This window comes from Peromyscus leucopus, chromosome 6 (genome assembly GCF_004664715.2).
Source record: "Peromyscus leucopus breed LL Stock chromosome 6, UCI_PerLeu_2.1, whole genome shotgun sequence".
Taxonomy (NCBI): domain Eukaryota; kingdom Metazoa; phylum Chordata; class Mammalia; order Rodentia; family Cricetidae; genus Peromyscus; species Peromyscus leucopus.
The window spans coordinates 117,054,725-117,077,022 of NC_051068.1; the positions used below are offsets into that span (position 1 = coordinate 117,054,725).

A 22,298-nucleotide genomic window follows, 5' to 3' on the forward strand; every position below is an offset into this window, starting at 1 on the left:
GCGTTGGGTGAGCTCTCATCATTTTTGCAGAAAGAAAAACAGATTTAGAGGAGAGGAAACCGAGGTCATTTAAGACATAAAGGATTTTTTTTTAAAACTTATCAAAAAGGAATTGCTGCAAACTTCCTTTTTCATTATTTTTATGTACACGGTTGTTTTGCCTGCGTCTACGGCTGTCTACAACACGCATGCCTGGTGCCCGCTGAGGCCAGAAGAGGGCATCCAAACCCCTGGTCCTGGAGTTACTGACCGCTGTGAGCCACCAGGGCTGGGAATCGAACCTGGGTCCTCTACACGAGCAGCCAGCGCTCTTAACAGCCGAGCCACCTCTCCAGGCTCGCAGATTCCTTTGCAACAGCTCGGGGGAGGGGGCGGGAGGGAACTGATCGGAACATCTCTGGAACCTCGCTCCAGTGCGATACACCTGCACTCACACTCGATCCGTCCAAACAGTCTTTGTTAACTCTCAAGCTAGGACTTGCTGCACCGGAGCCACGCCTCACGCGGGGGGCAGCGGGGAGGGGCTGGGGAAGGTGGGAAGGTGGCGGCGGGGTGGCAGCCGGACCCGCTCCACCTTTCCCTCCCTGCCGCCCCGCTGGCCCCGCCCCCGGAGCGCCCACCTCGGGAACGCAGCGCAGCCGAGCGGCCCGCGCGCCCCGTCGCGGCTCCAGTTCCGGGGCATGCGCGCTGCGGCGCCCGCGCCCTCCCCCTCCGGCCCGCCGCGGCAGAGTTATGCCAAGTATGTGAGGAGCTGGCGAGGACCGGCCGCGGTCATGGAGAGCCGCCGCCTCCGCCCGCGCGGGACTCGGAGCCAGCCCCGCGCCCCGGGCGAGCCGGGCTGCTGAGGCGGCGCGCATGGCGGAGCCCTGGCGGAGGACGCTCGGCCGGCTCCGGGAGCGGCGCGGTCCCGGGGCGCTGGAGCTGCGCGCCGACACCGTGGCGGCTTCGCTCTCCGAGGGACGCCCGCCGCCCCGCGGGCTCGGGGGCCCGGGCATGGAGCAGCCCGCGTGGGAGGCCGGGGTGCGCACAGGCGCGCGGGGTCCAGGGGCTCGCGGGGCTCAGGAGGCCGCCGCTCTGGGCCGCGCGCTCGCCCACGCCATCCCGGGCCCCGAGGGTAGCAGCGGCGACGACGACGGGGAGGACGAGGGCGCCGACTACTACGAGAACCTGCCCGCGGGCTGCGCGCCCGAGGGGGCGGAGGCGCTGCGGGCCTCGCCTTCCCCAGCGGCGGGCTCCTCCCCGGGGGTGGAGGGCGGCCGCCTGGAGACGGGCAGGCTGCAGACCCAGTTGCGAGAGGCCTATTATCTGCTGATCCAGGCCATGCACGACCTGCCCCCTGACTCGGGCACGCGGCGGGGCGGACCCGCGGGAGCCCGGGCTCGGGGCCAGCAGCCACCTCTCCCCCACGCCGCAGCCGTGCGCCGAGCCTGCAGCCCCCGAGGCGGCGACCGCCCTTCGCAGCAGGTGTCCCCGCCCCGGTCGCCTCCGAAGGAGTCGGGGGTTGGACGGCCGCCGAGTCCTCGGATGAGGCTGTCCAGTTGCAGGAGTCTCGAGAGCCTCCGCGTCAGCCCCCAGCCGCCTCTGCTCCAGCGGTGGGCGAGCGACAGCTGGATCCCGTGCGGTGCGCACAGGGACAGGGACGAGCTCCCGCCACGTGGAGGTGGGATGGACGGCTGGAGCCGGGGCAGCCACTCGGCTGCTGCCTCCGCCGCCCTCCTGCCTTCCATCTGCCAGGACCCGAGCCGGTCCTCGGTGCGTCCCTATAGGGATCTTGCGGTGACCTCTGGGGTATCCAGCAGCCAAGAGGATCGTCCCGAGGGGCCTCCCCTCCTCAAGCCACCCGCGGTGACAGTCAAGAAGCTGCAGAGGTGGATGTACAAAGGACGCTTGCTGTCCCTGGGGATGAAGGGTCGTGCTCGTGGGACAGCACCCAAAGTTCCCGGAGCTCAGGCAACCTCTCCAAATTTGGGCAGTTGGAAAGTGCATGAAAACCACGTCCTCTCGATGACCGCGGACCAAAGACTCACACTGACAGGTAGGACACTTTGCCGGCAACGCCGTGAGCCTCCAGAGCCACTTCCTAATGCTGCGACTCTTTACTACTCATGTGTGTGACCTCCAAACATAAAATTATTTCGTTGCTACTCGACAACTAATTTTGCTGCCGTTAGGAATCATAAATAGTTGGTTGATATGTGACCCGTAGGAGGTCGCGACCCACAGGTTGAGAACCGCCGCCCAGGTGTTTATCAGGTGGTCTGCTAGTGTTTTTGTAGACGGTCGCGTGACTGCCAATGTCATGCATTAAATCAGTGTTCTCCCTCTCCCTTTCCCTCCTCTTTCTCCCTTCCTGCTTTTCCTCCTTTCCCTTCTCGGATTTTTTTCTCCAAGAGACAGCGTGTCTCCTCCCTTAGGACAACTGTGAGTAAATGTTAATGTTCTTTTCAGGCTTTTTCTGTAGGTTTTGAAATGGCAGGCACTGCCTTGGTTTTTCTCTGTAGCTCTAAGCAAACTCTAAGACTTGGGAAGTTTGTGAACCTGAATTCGATCCAAGGTAGAATTTCAGGGTTCATAAACTGTCATTTTACTTAGTAGGCTCTTTTTCTCACCCAGGCGCTCACACTTACTTGAGCTCAGGTATACCTGTGAGCATGCTGGTTATACACACCACACAAACCAGACTAAACCCAGAGCTAAGATTTCATTCACTTGTAGAAAACCTGGGGTAGTGATATTGTAATGAAAATAAACGTCACTCAGGTCCATGTCCAAGCTCCTAAGGTCACTTGAAAACTTAGGAAACACTATTTATAGTAGGAAAAAACTTTTTAAGTCTGTTTGTCCGTATATAGTAGTCACGCTCCTGGGTTTGGTATGCGTGTGGTTTTTAGTAATCACTGAAGGTCTAGGTTATCAGTTTTAGAAATCTCTCAATTTTCTTGTAAATATCAAAATTCTCTCGTGAAAGAAACAGATCAAAACCAAGTGGCATCTTGATACCCCCTTAAATACAGGAACTTTCAGTGAAGAGTTTTAAGAATAGTAATTTGAAGTATTTGAGGGTTTCACGGAAAGCATACACATCCGGCCCAGGTGTGGAGGCGCACACCTTTAGTCCCAGCACTCTGGAGGCAGAGGCAGGTGGGTCTCTGTAGACCAGGCTGGACTCGAACTCACAGAGATCCTCCTGGCTCTGCCACCCCAGTGCTGGGATTAAAGGCCTGCACTACCACCGCCCGGCACATTTATTCTTGAGGAAGTAAAAATAAAATAGTTGTTCTGGTATCTAAGAATGTGGATGGTTAAAAGGTTTTCTTGATGGTGTGCTGGTCTGGACCGTTCTGGATCCTTACAGCGGTTTTACTCTCATCTTCTGTCCCCATCCAAGATAAGGCCATTGTCACTCAACAGAAAGGAGTTTGCTGAAGGTGTCTTGCTGGTGTACAGACTCACATCACTGCTGTACACAGATTCACACAGCCCTGGGAATTCAAACTCAGTTCTCAGGACTCAAAAACCTCTCCATATAAGGTCCAAGAGACTCAGAATTCTCTAGAGGCTTGATCCAATTAATTTCATTAAATGGCTTGGCCTGAGGAGATGGATGGAGTTTTATAAAACACAGTTCAGAGTGCAGAGAAGATGGGCCTGGGTTCTAGGACAGTCTTTAAAACTTCTAAAAGAATTTAGTGATGATTTAATTTAGTTCATTTTTTAACTAAAATATTTTTTAAGATTTATGAATATAGGGGCTTGCATGTATTTATGGGCCCTGCATGCCTGCCTGGTGCCTTGGAGGGCATCACATGCTCTGGAACTGGAATTATAGGTGGCTGTGAGCCTCCTTGTGAGGGCTGCGAATTGAACCCAGGTCCTCTGCAAGAACAAATGGTCCTTACCGCTGAGCCATCTCTCCAACCTTGCTGTATATACCCTTTACTTAAAGTTGATGTTACTTGGAGTACTCTTTTGAGTTGTTTTCTTGGGTTTATATAGCTCAGTGGTAGAGTATGTGCTTACTAGGGTCCAGACCTGGGTTTGATTACAGATCTGTTCTTCCCCCAACACAAAAAAGAGAATAAAATAAAAATTTCAAAACTGTTTTCTTTTGAAAAATTATACAAAGTCTAGTTTTGAAGCAGCCCATTCTTAGTTGTACAAAAGAAGGTAGGTGTTTTAAAGGGTTTATGCCACATTTTCTAAAGATTCATAAGGATATTTTCTTTCAAAATAAGATTACAATTCAGAATATAGTAGCCTTGTAAGGGATGGAGCCACCTAATCTGAGTATTTTTAAATGTGTGGAGACTATATGACATGGAAACAAGTGGCTTTCGGTTTTGATATCTGGCTCCACCAGGACCCATTAAACAAACTCTTGCTGGAAGTATAATGCCGGCAGTCTGATGCATTTAAGTGTGTTAGCGTTCACAGAGTGGCCAATTTGTTCCTAATTGAGATGATTATTTAAGAAATTTAAAGTCATTACACATAGTAAATATTATCAAGTTTCTGCAAGCCTTAAAATTATGAAGGAATCATAGTTTATTTGCCAACTGTACTTCATTATAAGTCTTAGTTTTAATTAGCATTTAATTTTTAGAGATATATTTGGGGCATTGGTGGAGCTATTCGGGCTGTTCCTTCATTGAGCCTCTTTCACGCCGGAGTTTCTCCTGTGAGCAGAGACACGGTATGCAGCTGTTAATGAGTCAACCTAAAAATCTTAAGGTAGTGTGAATTAGATGGCATGATCTTTTTTTTTGTGGTTTTTGTAGCCAGTGCTGGTTTTGAACTCCAGATCTGTGCATGACCATACCCAATTGGATCATGCCCAGGGCTTTGTACACACTGGGCAAGCACTGTACCCACTGAGCCACATCCCCAGATCTCGGTTTGTACGATCTTTTTTGTTTGTTTTTTGAAGACAGAGTCTTAGCTCTGGAACTCACTATGTAGATCAGGTTGGCCTTGAACTTAACACAGATCTGCTTGCCTCTGGAGTGCTGAGGTTAAGGCATGTGCCACTATGACTGACTCTGCCCCACCCCCTTCCCCTCTCTCCCCCTTTTAAGATTTATTTATTTTTATCTTACGTGTATGACTATTTTGTTTGTGCACCACTAGTGTGCCGGGTGCCCACAGATGGTTGTTGGCTGCCATGTGAAGTGGGGGCTGGGAATAGAACCCAGGTCCTCTGGGAGAGCAGCCAGCGCTCTTAATCGCTCAGTCGTCTCTCCAGACGCCCCTGCTGGTATGATCTTTAACCGTCTTAAGTGAAGTTTACAGATTCCCATCCACTACTTTTCTGGTTCTGTTATTGTCTTTGCATCAACCCCTCCCCCTCTCCCAGCACCCCTAACATTAGTAGCATCATGTGAGCGTTTTCTGAGTCTTCTCGCTTGAAATCCCGTGTGGGACAGCTTGGCGTTCTGGCCTTTGGAAGCAAGTGCAGCTTTTTTTGTTTGTTGTTTTGGAAGAGTGCCATGGAACACTGGATGCTGGTGACTGGAAAACTTGGGAGAGTTACAGAATCAGCAGAAAATGGTGTCCTGTTGGTTTGAAAGCTCTGTGCTTATTATAAGTCAGTGACTCCCAATCAAAGAGATTTCCGTGGATCCTTTGAGAACTGTTTTCTAGGCCCTTGCTGCAGAAGGTTTGGTGTTTGCTGTTTGAGAAGGATGCTTTTCAAACAATGTGCCTGTGGATTCCCGGAAAACCTCCGTAGAGTGTAGAGTGTGGGCAGGGTCCCGAGCTTCTGCATTTTAACAGGCTTTCAGTAAACAGATGGTGTCATTCGGGAGGCCGGCCACTCCTTAGTAAGAGTCTGGAGTTCTCTTGTGCCTCAGTTTTGGAAAGACTTCCCTGTTTAATACCTGATACTTACACTGGCCCCAGTTAGAGAAGAGCACAGAGTTCTCTCTGCTTCAGTCTTGTATGAATCAGTAGGTAGTGCTCATAACGTGATGTATTTGAGCGGTTGTCTGAATTGATCCCACCAATCAGTACTGGAGATTTTGGAATCTGCCAGAGAGGTGGGCATGGAGGAACCGTAGTTAATAGGTTGTAGACTTCTCCACAGACTTTCAATTTTTCCTTGACCTTAGACAAAATACTCAGCTGCTTTCCTTGGGCTGCTGTGAGAATATTAAAGTAATCCTGCACAGTGAAGGCACTTGGCAGGCTTTGTGAGCATACTCCCTTACCCAGCCAGAATGTGAGTAGATTGAGGAGTTAGGCCTAGGGGAGCTTTGAGGCTGAACTAGAGAGGTCCCCCCACCCCCAGCGATACTTACTTATTCTTCTCCCCTTTTCTTCTATTGGCAGGAGGTGGTGGCACATGCCTTTAATCCCAGAGATCCCAGTAGGTAGATCTCTGAGTTCAAGGCCAGCCTGGTCTACAAAGTTGAATTCCAGGACAGCCAGAGCTACACATAGAAATCCTGTCTCGAAAACAAACAACAACAACAAAAAAGAAAAGAGTCTCAAAGTTTTCCTTTCTACTTTTTCAGTCTCAAATGTGAGCATATCATTTGCCCCAGGGTTTTTATTGCCAGTCACAAGGAATGGAAAAGAAAATGTGTCTTTCCTTACCCTCCACCTCTTTTCAGATTTATCTGGGAATGCACTGGGAATGCACACGCTGGTTCAATTCTCTCTCTCTCTCTTCTTCTCTCCTCTCTTCTTCTTCTTTTCTCTCTCTCTCTCTCTCTCTCTCTCTCTCTCTCTCTCTCTCTCTCTCTCTCTCTCTCATGTATACAGTATTCTGCCTGCATGTATATCTGCAGGCCAGAAGAGGGTACCAGATCTTATTACAGATGGTTGTGAGCCACCATGTGGTTGCTGGGAATTGAACTCAGGACCTTTGGAAGAGCAGTCAGTGCTCTTAGCTGCTGAGCCATCTCTCCAGCCCCAGGTTCAGTTTTCTTAAACAAACAAAACCTAAGCATAGACTTCAGTGTCTGATGCTTATAACAATGCTTTTATTTGGGGATTTTAAAGAGAAGGAAAGACACCACTTTCTTCCCAAGATTTTAGAATGGTGATAAGATAACCTGCAGATGCTGTATCCCAGTTAATGATGAAATACGTAAGCTGCTTAGTCTGCTGATGCAGAGTTAAATCCCGGTAATACTGTGTCATCTGTCTTCATTATGAAATAATTATTGAGAAAATAAAATTGGCTCAAGTGAGTTTACTACTGTGCAGCCTGCTTTTCTCAGTGAAAAACTTTCCCAAAATTGCCACTGTTGCATTCTTACAGATTTTCAAAATGAAATCATGTTAGTTAGAACCTGGAAATTATAGCAACTAACAGGTATAGTTTCAATAGAGTGCTTTTTTGCCCTGCAACTTTGTCATACTTATGTTTACTTACATCTTGTGTACATATATGATCTGAATCAAGATTTAACTCTAAAATTTGTGCAGTTGAATTAGGCATTACTTTTTAGCATAAAAAGGGAGGGGAGAGGAGATCACACACACACACACACACACACACACACACACAACACACACACACACACACAGCCTTCCAAGTTCAGTGAGAAAGCCTGTCTCAATAAAGCAAGATGGGAGGGACTGGAAAGGAGGCTCTGTGGTTAAGAGCCTTCCTTGTCCTTGCGGAGGACCCAGTTCATTTCCCAGTACTCACCATGCTCACAGCCTTCTCTAACTCCAGTTCCAGAGGATCCTGATGCCAGCCTCTGGCTTCTGCGTGGATGCACACACATGTTTGCACACTCTAATATACCACACACATGATAACAAAAATAGTGAGTGTCTCACAATGTAGTTGTACCTTTTAGTGGTATTACACTTTGATTCAACACGTCAACTTGCTTAGATATAAGATGCTAATAGCTTTATTTTTCTTACTGCAGTTCCTTGGAATGTAGTACATGTTGATGCCCATTAGGAATAGTGTGGAATGTATATTATGTGAAAAACAATGATAGAACAAAATAATGTATCTTTGGGTGGTGTTAAGGAGCTCTGAGAAGATAAACAAGTTGCGACTTACTAGCTTCAACTTCGTAATTGTGTCAGAGCTATGTGTAAACAGTGTCCCAGACAGATCTGGTATGTTATTACATAAGAGACATGAACTGAAATGTGAGGTAGATCTAGATTTCTGAGCACTGGGCAAGAGCACGTGATCCCTGGGAGCCCAAAGCCCTAGTAACTTCTGTCCTTGTTCTTGTTGTCTTTGGATTTCGTGAAGGAGAGGGAGCCGAAGAAACAATTTTTTAAAATATAAATTTTATTTTTGTTTTAGTTTTTCAGGACATGGTTTCTTCCGTGTAACTCTGGCTGCCCTGGAATTCCCACTGTAGACCAGGCTGGCCTTGAACTCAGAGATCCACCTGCCTCTGTCTCCCAAGTGCTGGGATTAAAGGTGTGCACCACCACAGCCTGGTTTATTTTTCAATTATGTGTGTATGTATCTATGTCCATGTGAATACTGTTGCCTATGGAGGCCAAAAGAGGAGCTGAGTTAGGGCTCTCCGCTTCCTGATGGGGTGCTAGGAACCCAACTTAGGTCTAGTGCGAGAGCAGTAAATACTCTGTTATAACTGAACCATCTCTCCAGCCCCAAAGAGAGACGCTTGAGTGGGGTTTTCATTAATTCAAAATGTTAAGAAGGAGATTATTTCAAGGTATTTACTGAGTCTCCAGTCCTGGAGGGTGGAGATGGTCTTTCTTCCCATGCGTCTGCAAGGGAAGAGTCAGGATTGGAGAGCTGCCTCTTCTGTTTACCAGCCAGGTAAGCCCAGACAAGAACTTGGCTATTCTGAGTAGAATTTTTACAGTTTTCAGTGTATCTCAGACATAGCAGCAGTCTTTTATGAGCAGCTACCTTATAAGGTAAAATGCCAAATGTCTTATGTTCAGAGAGAGGCGCTTCCCTACTGTTAGTGGGACGTGTGGTCTGGGGGAAGGGAGTGCTGGCTGGTGTTAGGTTAGACAGACTTAGTTTTGATACCGCTCACACTCACACAGAATTGCTGTAGAGCAGTGGTTCTCAACCTGTGGGGCACAGGGTCACCCAAGAGCATTGGAAAACACAGATATTACTTACAATTCATAACTAGCAAAATTACAATTATGAAGTAGCAACAAAAATAAGTGTGTAGTTGGGGGTCACCACAGCATGAGGAACTGCACTAAAGGGCCGCAGCGTCAGGACGGTTGTAGAGGGGCAGGATTCAGAGTTACGGTGCAGCTTTCTCTCTGCTGTCTGCATTGAGTAGTCACTCATTGAGTAGACCAGTGACTCACATAGTTGGAGCCCTTAAGAGCTAGCCTAGCCAATGAGTGCTCGGGAGGCAGAGGTGGATAGATCTCTGAGTTCGAGGCCAGCCTGGGCTACACTGAGAAACCCTGTCTCGAAAAACACAACAAACAAACAAACAGACAAAAAGCTAGTCTAGATTACGCATCTGGAAATATTTGAACTTGAACCTCAGTTTGTGATGAAGGTTTTGTTTTAATTGCATTTGGGTACATGTTTAGGTATAAAAAGAGAATGGTAAATATACATTTTGAAAGGATTTTTTTTCAATAGATGGAAGGCTTGATTATACATGGACCTAACTTTTTGTTTGTTACGAAGCTTCTCATAGCTTAATGTGTTGTTATCACTGCTCTTAAATCATTGTTTTATTTGCTGTAACAAGATGAACTAGCCATATATACATTCAGACTGTCATAACACTATAATTTAATAATACTGTAATAATAACAGTAATAATTTAAAAACATGACGTGATCCCAGATTTCCACAAGCGTGGCTGTGCTTTCTGTGCAGTGAACCATTGTTTTGATAAAGTCTGCTTAGCTTAGTCTCTGCCACTTAACACAACTCTTTGGAAGCATGAACTTCTTTAATTGCAAGCAATGTAGCATTCTTAGAACATTGTACCACTGTATTGACACATACCCGTATGTGGGTAACTGAGGTCTTCACTGGATTGGGGGAAGGGTTACTTTGTTCAATATTTATCTACTCCTTATGATTGTGCTTTAATTAAAGTTTTTAATTTTTGTTAAAATTTAAAGACTTATTAAAAATTAATCTTCATGAAAGTAAAAGAATGTTACTTGTGCTTTCTCATGACTTCTGGTCCTTTTAACAATGAGTTGAATATTATTCAGATATCAACTAAAGCATACTGCTGTATAAAAAAGCATTCTTTAGAAACTTTCTATAAATTACATATTTTGCTTAGGGTGAGACTTGAGCACTATCGTATTTTACAATAAAGGCAGTGTTAGCTTGGTGGGATTTTTCCCCCCTCTTAGAATTTCAAAATACTTGTATACCCACTTGGATTTTTAAATTGAAATTTTATTTCAGTGGAAAAAAAAATTGAAGTTTTTGTGATTTGCTTTGGATCTGTGAAAATAGTTAATATCTGTAGCTAGAGTTTTCCTGCCTGGCCCACAGTCAGGACAAATCTTTGTCACCTGCCAGTCCCACAGCCGCTCAGACCCAACCAAGTAAACACAGAGACTTATTTTGCTTACAAACTGTATGGCCGTGGCAAGCTTCTTGCTAACTGTTCTTATATCTTAAATTAATCCATTTCCACAAATCTATACCTTGCCATGTGGCTCGTGGCTTACCGGCATCTTCACATGCTTCTTGTCCTGGCGGCAGCTGGCAGTGACTCCTTCTGCCTTCCTGTTCTTTTATTTCTCCTCTCTGTTAGTCCCGCCCATACTTCCTGCCTAGTCACGGGCCAGTCAGGTTTTATTCATTGACCAATCAGAGCAATTTGACATACAGACCATCCCCCAGCACAGCCAAGTGCAGATCATCTCAGACACCTGCACTCAGGCCCGTGGTCCTGATCATCCTCTATGCGGACCTGCTGGGTAAAGCCACGAGGAATCCGAGAATGAGCTCCCACAGGACATACAGAACTTCCCACAGCAAATATCACTTTTATCTTTAAGCATTTTAATAGCTGGTCTGAAGTGACATGCCTTTCCTGCTATACCCGACATTATTATGTTCTCTGTTTCTCCTTTGAAGCAGACTTATTTGAAAATGTCTATGGCTCTCCCTCGAAGAGAAGAGAACCTGAAGACGTAAAGGATAATGCGGAGCTTAGAGGTCACCAGCCGCTTAACCACATCACCGTTTCAAAGAAACGCAATTGGCTGTATCAGAGCACCCTGAGATCTCAGAGTCTGGAAGAGAGTAAGCGATGTCAAGACAGAAGGAATTTCTGCCTCTCCCCCGTGTCTGCCCCCAAACGTGGGTCATCGCAGCCTTTCCGTAAGTCCCCCCAGGACCGCTGCACACATGGGACCTGTGACGCTGCCAGCTCTCCAGTGTCGGGAACCTGCTCGTTAGACTTCAGCGAGGATAACGATGCTGATGACGAAGGAGAAATATGGTACAACCCCATCCCCGAGGAAGACGAGCTGGGCATAGCAAGTGTCTTGAGTCTTGAGGAGGCGAATGCTGCCACAGTGAAGCTCTCTGCTCTCAGTGTGAACATGTTGTCTGCTAGAGACCTGAGGAAGGCTGAGCCTCCTGGTGAAGAGTTGCCGTGTCCTGCCCATTACCACACAGGTGATGTCCAGACCACACACTCAAATGGAATTCATCCTGTCGATTCCGTCCATTCTGCAGGAGGTAGGCAGCAGTTCAGGCCACGGTCACGACTCAGGACACAAGACGGCATGATGGCAGAGGACAGCCCGGTGTTGAGATCTGCTTTTACAGGTAAGAGTGATTGTACACCTGGTTTTTCTTTTTCCTGTCAAGTCTTTGATAGTCCCTGAAACAAACGCAGATGATGTCGGCTGTTTGTATGTTATACCTTGTCCTTATAAAGTGAAGACGTTTCGGGCCTGGAGAGCGACGGCTCAGCGTTAAGAGTGGGCTGCTCTTGCAGAGGACCTGAGTCTGGGTCCCAGCACCTACACCAGTCGGTTCCCAACACAGCCGCCTGTAGTTCCAGCTCCCAGAGGATCCAGCACTCTAGCTTGGTACATACATGTGTATATTTAAGCATTTTTCATGTTATATTTACTTCTCATAGCTGTTGTGTGATTTGTTTGGTATAATTCTAGTTTCAGTGACAATAGAATTTTGTAGTAGTTGAACTCTCGAATTTTAAAAATCAAAGCAATTGTGTGTGTGTGAGTCAGGGCACATGCATGCCACAGCACTCGTGGAGGTCAGAGAGAACCTTGGGTGTCCGTCCTCACTTTCCACCTTGTCTGAGGCAGGAGGTCTCTTTTCATTGTTCACCACTGCATGTGCCAGGCTGGGCTTTACCCCCCCACCCCCACCCGGGCTCGCTGTAGCGACACTGATGACTGACTCGCATAAGTACACCTGACGTTTCACAGGCTCCAAGGATTTGAACTCAGGTTCTTATGCTTAGGCATCAAGCAGGCACGTAACTCACTGAGCTGACTCTGCGGCCCCACACTTTGTGTTTTAACAAATTCCCTCTTCACTGCAGTAGAATCTCTAACATATGAAATATTTCATCTTAACAGTTAACAGCTTAGGGACTGTTTATTATCAGTTTGTAAAGAGAATCCGATGATTAAATGCCTTAACAGTTTAGGGAAGCCCAGAGCAGTTTACTACGGTGAGTAGCCAGCCCTTCTGGTTGATGTTACATAAAGCAGGGCCTGGTTACTACAGCGTACTCTAGACCAGTGAGCCTGCAGGACTGTTGGTGATGGGCAGTACAAGGGATGCTTTGTCTGGTATGCAGGCACCCCGTTCCTTACTAGCTGTTTACCAGAAAGCTCAGCATGCATACTTACAATAGTCCTCCTTCTGTGTAAAAACAGTACTTGTTGTTAGGGTACCGGGACGGACGGACGGACGGACGGACGGACGGACGGAAGGCGGCTGTCATGTTAGCCATTTAAAGAAAGGTCATTCAATCTACTGATTCTGAGCAAATACACATGTTCATCTTAATCCTGAAACGTTTTGCTCAGATTAGATTCTGGTATTAAGGTTATTAGATCTTTATCTAAAGGAGTAGACAAAATCTGAAAATTGAATATGTAATAATTGGGATGATGCTGAATTTGGGAGTGGGGGGTCGTTTTTTCAAGACAGGGTTCCTCTATGTAGCCCTGGCTTCCTTGAACTTGTTCTATAGACCAGGCTGGCCTCAAACTCAGAAACCCACCTGCCTCTGCCTCCCAACTGCTGGCATCAAAGGCATGCACCACCACCGCCTCCTGGCTTGAGAACATGTTTTTATTTTGTTTGAATAATTTGAAAACATAGTAAGAACTGTACAGACTCAAAAATGAAATTGATTAATCTGTCCTTTTTAACTGAAAAGGTTTATCATTTAACATATTCTATCAGTGTTTCGCCAGAACCAGCTTACCAGGAAGTTTAGTTGATATAGAATATCCTAACAAACTTTTAAAACAAAGAAGGCCTCTTTGCTGCCCAAATTACAGGCTTCTTGGGTTTTTAACTTTTTTTTTTTTTTTTTTAATCAACACTGCTCTGTGTAACACTTGGCTTTAGAGGGTGTAAATACAGAGCAGCCTTGTGACGTTAAGAGTTGTTTCTAGCTGAATGTTCTGAGATAAAGGCTACTCCAGTTCCTCCAAAACTTAAGCCACCATTTAAGGATCTGCACTCACTGGAGTGTACTGCAGAGGGAAATGTGAAAATGAGAATCAGCTCGCTTATAGAGTAGAAATAAGTTGGTGCTCTTCTCTTTATGATGTTTTCCTGTCTCCTTTTCAAGGCCCTGGGATCTTAGTTCCTACCAATAGGACTGAAATGAGAACTTTGGCGCCATCTTCTCCAAGCCCCAGCCCTGTGAAGAAAGGCGGTTCCATGACTTGGTCTTTGCCGGATAAAATAAAATCTCCACGCACCGTGAGGAAACTTTCCATGAAAATGAAGAGGTTGCCAGAATTCAGCCGGAAGCTGGGTGCCAGGGGAGCCTCGCACTACATAAGCAGTCCGGATGGTACCCCTTCGTTGTCCAAATGTAACTGTCGCCAGCTGCCTCATAGCGTTTCCCTGTCCTCTGGGAACCCAACCAGGAATGTGATAAGCCGGTACCATCTCGATACCACCGTCTCGTCTCAGCAGAGCTTCCAGAAGAAAGCCACTGGGAGCTCCAAGTATGCCTGCAAGGGCGGTTACCTCAGTGACGGAGACTCGCCTGAACTCAGAACCAAATCTAGCAAGCACGCGTCCGAGCACAGACTTGGAAAAGGGAGAGAAAGCACTGCAAGCAGTTGTAGCAAGAATGAAATAGATATAGACGCCTTTAGACATTACAGCTTCGCTGACCAGCCCAAGTGCTCCCAGTACATATCAGGGCTCATGAGTGTGCACTTGTACGGCGCAGAGGGCTTAAAGCCACCCCGGCTAGATTCAAAAGATGTCTTTTGTGCAATTCAGGTAGACTCGGTCAACAAAGCCAGGACAGCTTTGCTCACCTGTCGGACGACGTTTTTAGACATGGACCACACTTTCAACATAGAGATCGAAAATGCGCAGCATTTGAAACTGGTGGTGTTCAGCTGGGAGCCCACCCCAAGGAGAAACCGAGTGTGCTGTCATGGTACAGTTGTCCTGCCCTCTTTATTCAGGGTGACAAAGACCCATCACCTGGCTGTCAAACTGGAACCCAGAGGCCTTATTTATGCCAAGGTGACCCTCATGGAACAGTGGGAGAATTCTCTGCATGGCCTGGATAAAAACCGAGAATCAGTCATGTTTGGTGTTGACATTCAGAAAGTTGTGGAGAAAGAAAATGTGGGCTCCATGGTGCCGCTGTTGATACAGAAATGTATCGTGGAAATTGAAAGGCGGGGTTGTCAGGTATTACTCCCTTTCTCTCCTCTCTCCTTTATTGACTGATTGTTAAGTCTCGAGAAAAGGAGCTCAAGGGAAGGGTGAAAAGAAAAATCTAGACGTTTCCCCAGCCCTGGTGGACCTGTATTGCATGGTTTTTGGAGTATGTTTCACATCGTAGCTCTCGTTGCCCGTGATTTGAGAGCCTGCTAGACGATTCCACGGTGTATGTTGTGAAACAGAACCACATGGGCTTTAGGACTAGAAAGGACTAGGTTTCTCTACAACGACTTGTCTAGAAAAGCTGATAACACAGAAAGGCTCAGTCCTGTAAGACACATTTCTTTGTGCTTTGAAATTCTGGGGGCGTTCCAACAGTGGGTCATAGCATCTGGCTTCAGACCTGAGATGAACCTCATCCTTATTCTCTCAGTTCATTCTTCAGAAGTCCAGACTTACCGGCTTTTACTCTGGGGCCGCACGTGAGATAAGGAAAGCTCTTACTGATAAGAACACATGTCTACTTTAAAAAAAATTTATTATTCACATGTATGGGTATTTTGCCTGCATGATGTGCTGGGGCCCATGGAGGCCTAAGAGGCCCTGGAAGTGGACTTACAGACCGTTGTGAGTGGCCATAGGAGTGGTAGGAATTGACCCAAGCCCCTCTGGGAGGAGCAGCCTTTGCTCTGAACCATAGAAACATCTTTCCACACTTCTAAAATAGGATGGCAAAGGCAACTCAGAGAAGAAACAAAACCTGTTTTTATTTGTAACACAGTTTGAAAGTGGTAACCAGAAGTAGGGTGTGTAGCCTTTTGGAAGAACTCTACCCAGACACATGATTCTGTCTAGTTTATGGTGTCTCTTTGGAGCAAGCCATTCACATTACAGCCCAACTTCAGTCAAATACATTTTATTCCTAAGGTTTTTCATTTCCTCTTCTGTCCCCACCCCCACCTTGTGTAGACGCTCAGAGATCATTAAATAGAAACTTTTCAATTTAAATTAAAATAAGGAGCCCAAGCAGTACTATATTATTAGTTTATCTTCTGAAAGGTGTATAAAGCAGATGCATAAAGTTTTTGCCGGGTGATGATGGTTCACGCCTTTAATCCCTGGAGGCAGACGCAGGTGGATCTCTTGAGTTCAAGGCCAGCCTGGTCTATAGAGCGAGTCTATAGGTCTATAGGACAGCCAGGGCTGTTACACAGAGAAAGCCTGTCTCAAAAAACCAAAAAGGAAAAACAAAGACTGCTATTTTTAGCAGTGATTCTTACTAGTATAAAAGTTTAGAAAGGTTTGTTTTAAGAAAGCTTTCCTGGACTAGGGAGACGGCTCAGCAGGTAAAGGCTGTTGACCTGATTTGATCCCTGGGACCCACATGGTGGAAGGAGGAAATGATCTTCACATGTGGACCATGGCACACTGGCGCACATGCGTAACAGATGGCACATGTGTGCACACTCAGAACAGATAACTAAGTGACTGTAACCAAATAAAGATTTCCTGGGGCCTGAAAGCTTCCGGCAGTGCATTTGGAATTATATGTTGTTTTTAAACTAGGTGGGGAGCTGAGGCTGGCCCAGAACTCGTGAGCCTCGCGCCTCCACCTCCAAAGTACTGATATAGCAGGTGTACACCACTGTATCCTGTGAGAATTATTTTGAGGGGCTGGAGATATGGCTCAGTGGTTAAGAGTTTTTGTTGTTCTTCCAGAAGACCCAAGTTCTGTTCCCAGCACCCATGTCTGGTGGCTCATCTCTGCCTGTAACTCCAGCTCCCCTGACACTTCAGGACCTGCACTCATGTACACACACAGACACATAGACACATAGACACACACACACACACACACACACACACACACACACACACACACACACACACGCGCGCGCACGTGCGCGCGCACGCACGCTCACGCACACACACAAGTCTGTCGGGCCTAGAGAGATGCTTCAATAGTTAAGAGCACTGACTGTTCTTGTAGAGGACTTGGATGCCCAGCAATCACATGGTGGTTCACAACTGTCTGTAACTCCATTTCCTGGAGACCTAACACCCTCTTTCCGGCCTCCCTGGGCACCAGGTATTTGCATAGTGCACAGACATATATGTAGGCATATGCCTATACACATAATCAAATAATAACTAAGAATCATTTCAGAAAGTTGCATATTTTTAAGAAGTTTTTGTTTTGAGAGACTAAGAGGCTTGTTAAGCCTGTCCTGTGCAGCCTGCTGCACATGACCACAGCTCAAGTTCCGTTTGCCCTCTGTTACTAACTGTTCTTGCGATTCGTGTGAAGAGAGGAGGTGGCATGGATGTGCTTTTTGTGGCTGCTCTGCACACTGCTGCCTCTGCTGCTTCCGATGGGAAAGGTCACTCCAGAGATCACAGTCATGGCCCGTCCACTGTGGCTGAAGCGTGTTTGTGACTCAGTCAGCCTCTGAACTGAGGGCTGTATCCTAAATGTCCTTCCTTTGATGTACACATCAGATCTTTACTTCTTTTTTTTTTTTTTTCTGTGTAGCTTTGCGCCTTTCCTGGAGCTCACATGGTAGCCCAGGCTGGCCTCGAACTCACAGAGTCCGCCTGCCTCTGCCTCCCGAGTGCTGGGATTAAAGGCGTGCGCCACCAACGCCTGGCTTTGATCTTTACTTCTTTATCCTTTAAAAATCTGTGTTTGTAATTTGAGCTTTTGGGGATAAAACGTTTGATCAACTTATTGTCTCCTGTCTTAAATAGTACTTTAGTCTGTCTTAGGTTTATTTCATATTCAAGTTCGTAGGTATAAATCGTTCTTATAGGATTTTATGATACTTAAATGGGCCTTTATCAAAAGAACTATAAGAAAGTTGGTTTCTTTTACTATGGAAGCATTTCCCTTGACCCTATTTATCATTTGGGCTTTATTTTCTTTGTCCTATACATTTTAAAAACATAGCTTAGCTTGAAATATCAAACTTTCTTTAACTGTGGGTTTCTCCCAGAAAAATGGGTTCTATTTGCTAGTCAGGACTATGACAGAGAGGTGGCTTCTCTAGATTTTATGTCTGCCAGATACCTGGATTTTCCTTTTAATTATTTTTATTTTATATGCATGGTGTTTTGCCTTCCTGTATGTCTGTGCACCATGTGTGTTCAGCTACCTGTGTCTTCACCATGTTTCTTGAGATGGTATGCTAGCCCTAACATGCTGTTCTCAGTATTAGTTACGACTTTGAAAATGAGAAGTGTCTTTCTAGCACATTCCTTGGTTTTCTTTGTGTGTTGTTGATCCTTTTGCAGGCAGGCGCACTTCACATGAATATTTTCTTGAAGTAGATTCAGGTTTTGGCCATGCTTCAGATGGTACAGCTGGTGGTCTGAGTTGGATCCCATCTGCCGGTGTTGTTGGTGATGATTTCCTGGATCACCACGCCCACCTCTCTGCTGTTGTCTGTTAGCTGTTTAATGATTCAGAAGAGAGTAGTCATCAGGAAGCCTGGTCATCTCATCTGTCTTCCTCGTCTTCTAGATCCCTTAAAATACTCTATGCAGATTCCTAATTCAAGCCTTCGAGGATTGTTTATGTCTCGTTATTGTGAAATTGTTTTCTGTAACTGTTCCTTCCACTCAGGGTGACTGCTTCTGAAAATAACCTTTGGATTTGAAAGTATAGGCGACTCCCCTTACTTCCTTAATTCATTCCTTCTCCAACTCCCTCCCCCCCACCTCCGAGGTTTTATGAGGTGCTGGGGATTGTACCCAGGGCATTCTATTACCTGGACTCCTCCCCATCCCTATCTCCTTAAATTTCTTGAGATTTAATCTTTCAAAAGAATCTAGTAGATTAATCAGGGTTTTTTTCTTTTTCTTTTTTTTTTTTTTGAGACCAGGTTGGCTTTCTCTCCCTGGGTGTGTATTGAATTCTGAAGACTTAATAATTAAAAGGACTGGCAATGTTTACCTAATAAGTACATTTTTGTAGGTCTTGGAGTGGGCACTATGTAACTTTTATATGAATTTTAAAATAGACTCTATTTTACCTTTTTTTAACCTGTTTTACCTAAAATAGGCTTTATTTTTCTTTCCATCACTGTATGATCAATTAGTGTGAGATCTCAGAAGCTGCCTTGGAGGTGTTACAATGACGTTTGGGTGTTTTCGATCGCCAGCTTTCTGTGATTTATGCCATCTCCTTCATTGTCGTCTCTGTAACATGGCGTTTTGTTTCTAGGTTGTAGGCCTGTACCGATTGTGTGGTTCGGCAGCGGTCAAGAAAGAGCTTCGGGAGGCTTTTGAGAAGGATAGCAAAGCTGTCGGTCTGTGTGAAAGCCAGTACCCAGATATCAATGTGATAACAGGTAAACATAGACTCTGTTTGTGTTCCTTCTGGAGAGACCGTACCTGCGGGAAAGAAGTGGAAATCCGCTCTTCTCGCCTGCCTGTGTCTGACTTGGTTTTGTTCCGCGGTCTTCCTTTCCTTCCCCATGGACTACTGAGTGTTACTTTCTGAGGGGAGGTATGAAACTATGGCTCCATTCTTAAACAGCCCGCGATGGGGGAAGTGAGACCGGATTAAATTCACTACAGCAGACCCGTGTCTTCATGGAGAGAACTAAAATGCCTCAGGAAGTTCAGTTTGACTGGCACTTAGGTGATTGGTGGGAAGAAAATGGCTTATCTGATTAGAGAATTGAGATTATTTAATAGGCAGAAGGGATCCATTAAGGATTTGGGGTAGGGAAGTGGAGTCATTGAAGACTGTTTTGAGGGAAGTTAATCTGGCAACTGTATGTGGGGGACTGAAGAGAGGAAGGTCAGGGAACCATGACGATCTCCCAACATCACAGTAATGAGATGAGGTGGCGGGGTGGGTGGGTGGGGGTGGGTAGGGGGGTTGGTGGGGGGGGGGTGACAGTCATCCAAAGCCAAGAAAGAGAAATGATTCTGAAACCTGGTTGGTCATGTACCGTTGGAACAGCGATAATGTTTTAGCTCCAGAAATGTTACGAAAGATGATGCATTGAGTTTTTTGAAGTGGGAGATGTGAATGGAGAGATCGGGTAGAGTTGAAAGTTCTCATCTGCTGCTGAGGGAAAGCCACAGTGGGAATTGAGGCGTTCCTTTCCCCTCCCGGAGACAAGGTCTCATTAGGTAACTCAAGCTGGCCTCAACTTTGCAATCCTCCTGCCTCAGCCTTCCATGTATTGGAGTTATGGGTCAGGGCCACCATGCCCAGCATGAGAAGACTTCTGTGTCCCAGTCGTGACTACAGCCCAGTGTATAGCATTGGAAACAGTACCAGCAGTTGTGAGGCATTGGGAAATGGGAGCTTGCGAGTAACTGGCACAGAAAATTCCGTCCTGGGATTGTCCATCAGAGTTTGAAAAGACGGGACGTGAGCAGTCTCTAAACTTTGCTGGCAGGCAAAGAAGGAAGAACCTTGGAAAGTTCGGAGGAGACAGAAAGTTTGGGAAGGCAGAGCCAGCAGAGGTTACGGACGGTGAGAGGCAGCGCTGTGGTGTGGAGGCGTCCAGAGGAGAGCGGGAAAGGTGTGGAGTCTGAGGTTGCTCCCACCCAGACCGCTGATCTGGCTCTGATTTGTCACCCACAGTTCCCTGTGGCTTTACTTCTGCATTACTGAAGTTTGGGGGCAGTGCAGAAGCAGAGGCCTGGGAGGCCCATCCGTTCCCTTCACCTGCTTTTCCTAGTTCACAGCTCCTGACCAGACTTGTCCTCTGCCCCCTTTACTTGATCCTCTCCGACCCAAGATTATTGAGCAGCAAACCTGACCTCAAACCCTTTTGTCCGTGGGTCCCTCTGTCTGCAGTGTGTCTTGGTAGTTTTGTGTGCTCTGTTGTCTTAACATTGTCTCTTTCTTGATGTAGGGATGTTTACCTCTCCTAATTTGTTTTCTTATTTTATACACATTTAATTTTAGGTAAGAATTTAAGGAAATTCACTTACTATGTATTGATATTGTAATTGAAGTTTACTTTTAGGGTCGCAGCTTTAGGAATAGTTGAGGCTCTGGCTCAGGGTGCTGAGTGGCTTTATTTCTGTGGAGTGTTTCCCCTCATCTTGAATGATGTAACTTTGCTCTCAAGCAGTTCACTACTAAGAGAAGCAAACGAACATATTTTTCCTTTCTTATGAATATTTCACGTATTTTGTTTGAACTTTAAAGAAGTGATATATTTGTTACCTATGTGCATTGATGTTTTGCCTGCATGTCTGTGTAAGGGTGTTGGATCCCCGGAGCTGGAGTTACAGGAGTCTTGAGCAGGCCATGAGTGCTGGGGATGGAATCCGGGTCCTCTAGAAGAGCAGTTAGTGCTCCTAACCTCTGAGCCATCATCTCCAGCCCCTCAGTTTATTTTTTGAGACAGGGTCTCACTGTGCAGTTCTGCCTGGCCTGGAGCTTCCTATGCAGACCATGCTGGCCTCAAACTCACAGGGATCAGCCGGCCTTTCCCCCTGTGCACCACCATACCTGGGTCGTGTGAATTTTTAACAAACCAGAAACGAAGGTTTTGGTCAAGAGAGGCTTATTACTTTTTTTTAAAAAAAATGAGATAATATATAATTTGTAAAATTAGCAAAGGATTCACTTTAAGAATTCATGAAAGGAAAATTTTATAGATAGCTATTTCCAGGGAAATATAAACAAAAGTAAATTTTTGTCTCAGTGAAGCCTTAGCTTAAAAATCGGAGTGATGCTGAGTGTTTAGAGATGAAAGGTGTGATTTGCGTGGGCTGTTTAAGAAGGGATCCTTGGTTTGGGTACTTGCAATGTTTGTAGACATGAACATAGGTTAGTGAAGGTCTGGTTTGTAGCATTCTTTTCTAAATAGGAGAGTCTAAAGCCACAAACTACATAGTTATGGCCTCTGTTATTTGCACTGTTCCATTTCAGCTAAGCTATTTTTCAAAAGAATTTGGAGCTCTTTTCTTTCTTGATTAAAAGTACAAAAAACAATGAAATGATTTGTCTGAGAAATAGCACTGGAATTGGGATAAATTACACACAGGGCCGCTGTGCCTCCAAAGAGAGAGTGCTGTGGGCTTGGGAATTGGCCAGTGATGAAGCTGCCTCATGTGTTTACTCTACATGAACTCACATTTCTGCTGAAATTTTGGAAAATAATAGCTAAGTGAGTCTAAACACAAGAGATGAATGAGGTGAATGCCACTGTGTGTTCAGAGTTAATGTTTTTAAGTAGTTGTTTTGTCTGGAACAGAATGGAATGCTCCAGACAAAGCGTTTTGTTTTAGAACAGGTACAGAATTGAATGTGTGAAGTCTGTCTAGTTAAATCTTTGGTTATGTTTTCCATCATTTTAAATGACTTTATAACATGCAAACAACAAGTTCAGAACACTAGCTTCTTCGCTCTTTGTTATCCCAAGTGGCTCGTTTATTGAGACGGCATCTCACTAAATAGCTCAGACCGGCTTCAAATGTATAGTCCCGCCTCAGCCTCTCC

General features: G+C 46.0%; 1 protein-coding gene across 1 annotated transcript in view; it reads left to right on the forward strand.

Annotated features, from left to right (window-relative positions):
* The first annotated feature begins 743 nt into the window (after positions 1-743).
* Syde2 (synapse defective Rho GTPase homolog 2) overlaps positions 744-22,298 on the forward strand; it is a 34,865-nt gene continuing 13,310 nt past the window's right edge. Inside the window, exons 1-4 of the mRNA XM_028876883.2 lie at positions 744-2,035; positions 11,048-11,743; positions 13,761-14,851; positions 19,047-19,173. Of these exons, the coding sequence (XP_028732716.1) occupies positions 856-2,035; positions 11,048-11,743; positions 13,761-14,851; positions 19,047-19,173 (3,094 nt within the window). The 5' untranslated portion in view covers positions 744-855. The remainder of the gene's footprint in view (positions 2,036-11,047; positions 11,744-13,760; positions 14,852-19,046; positions 19,174-22,298) is intronic.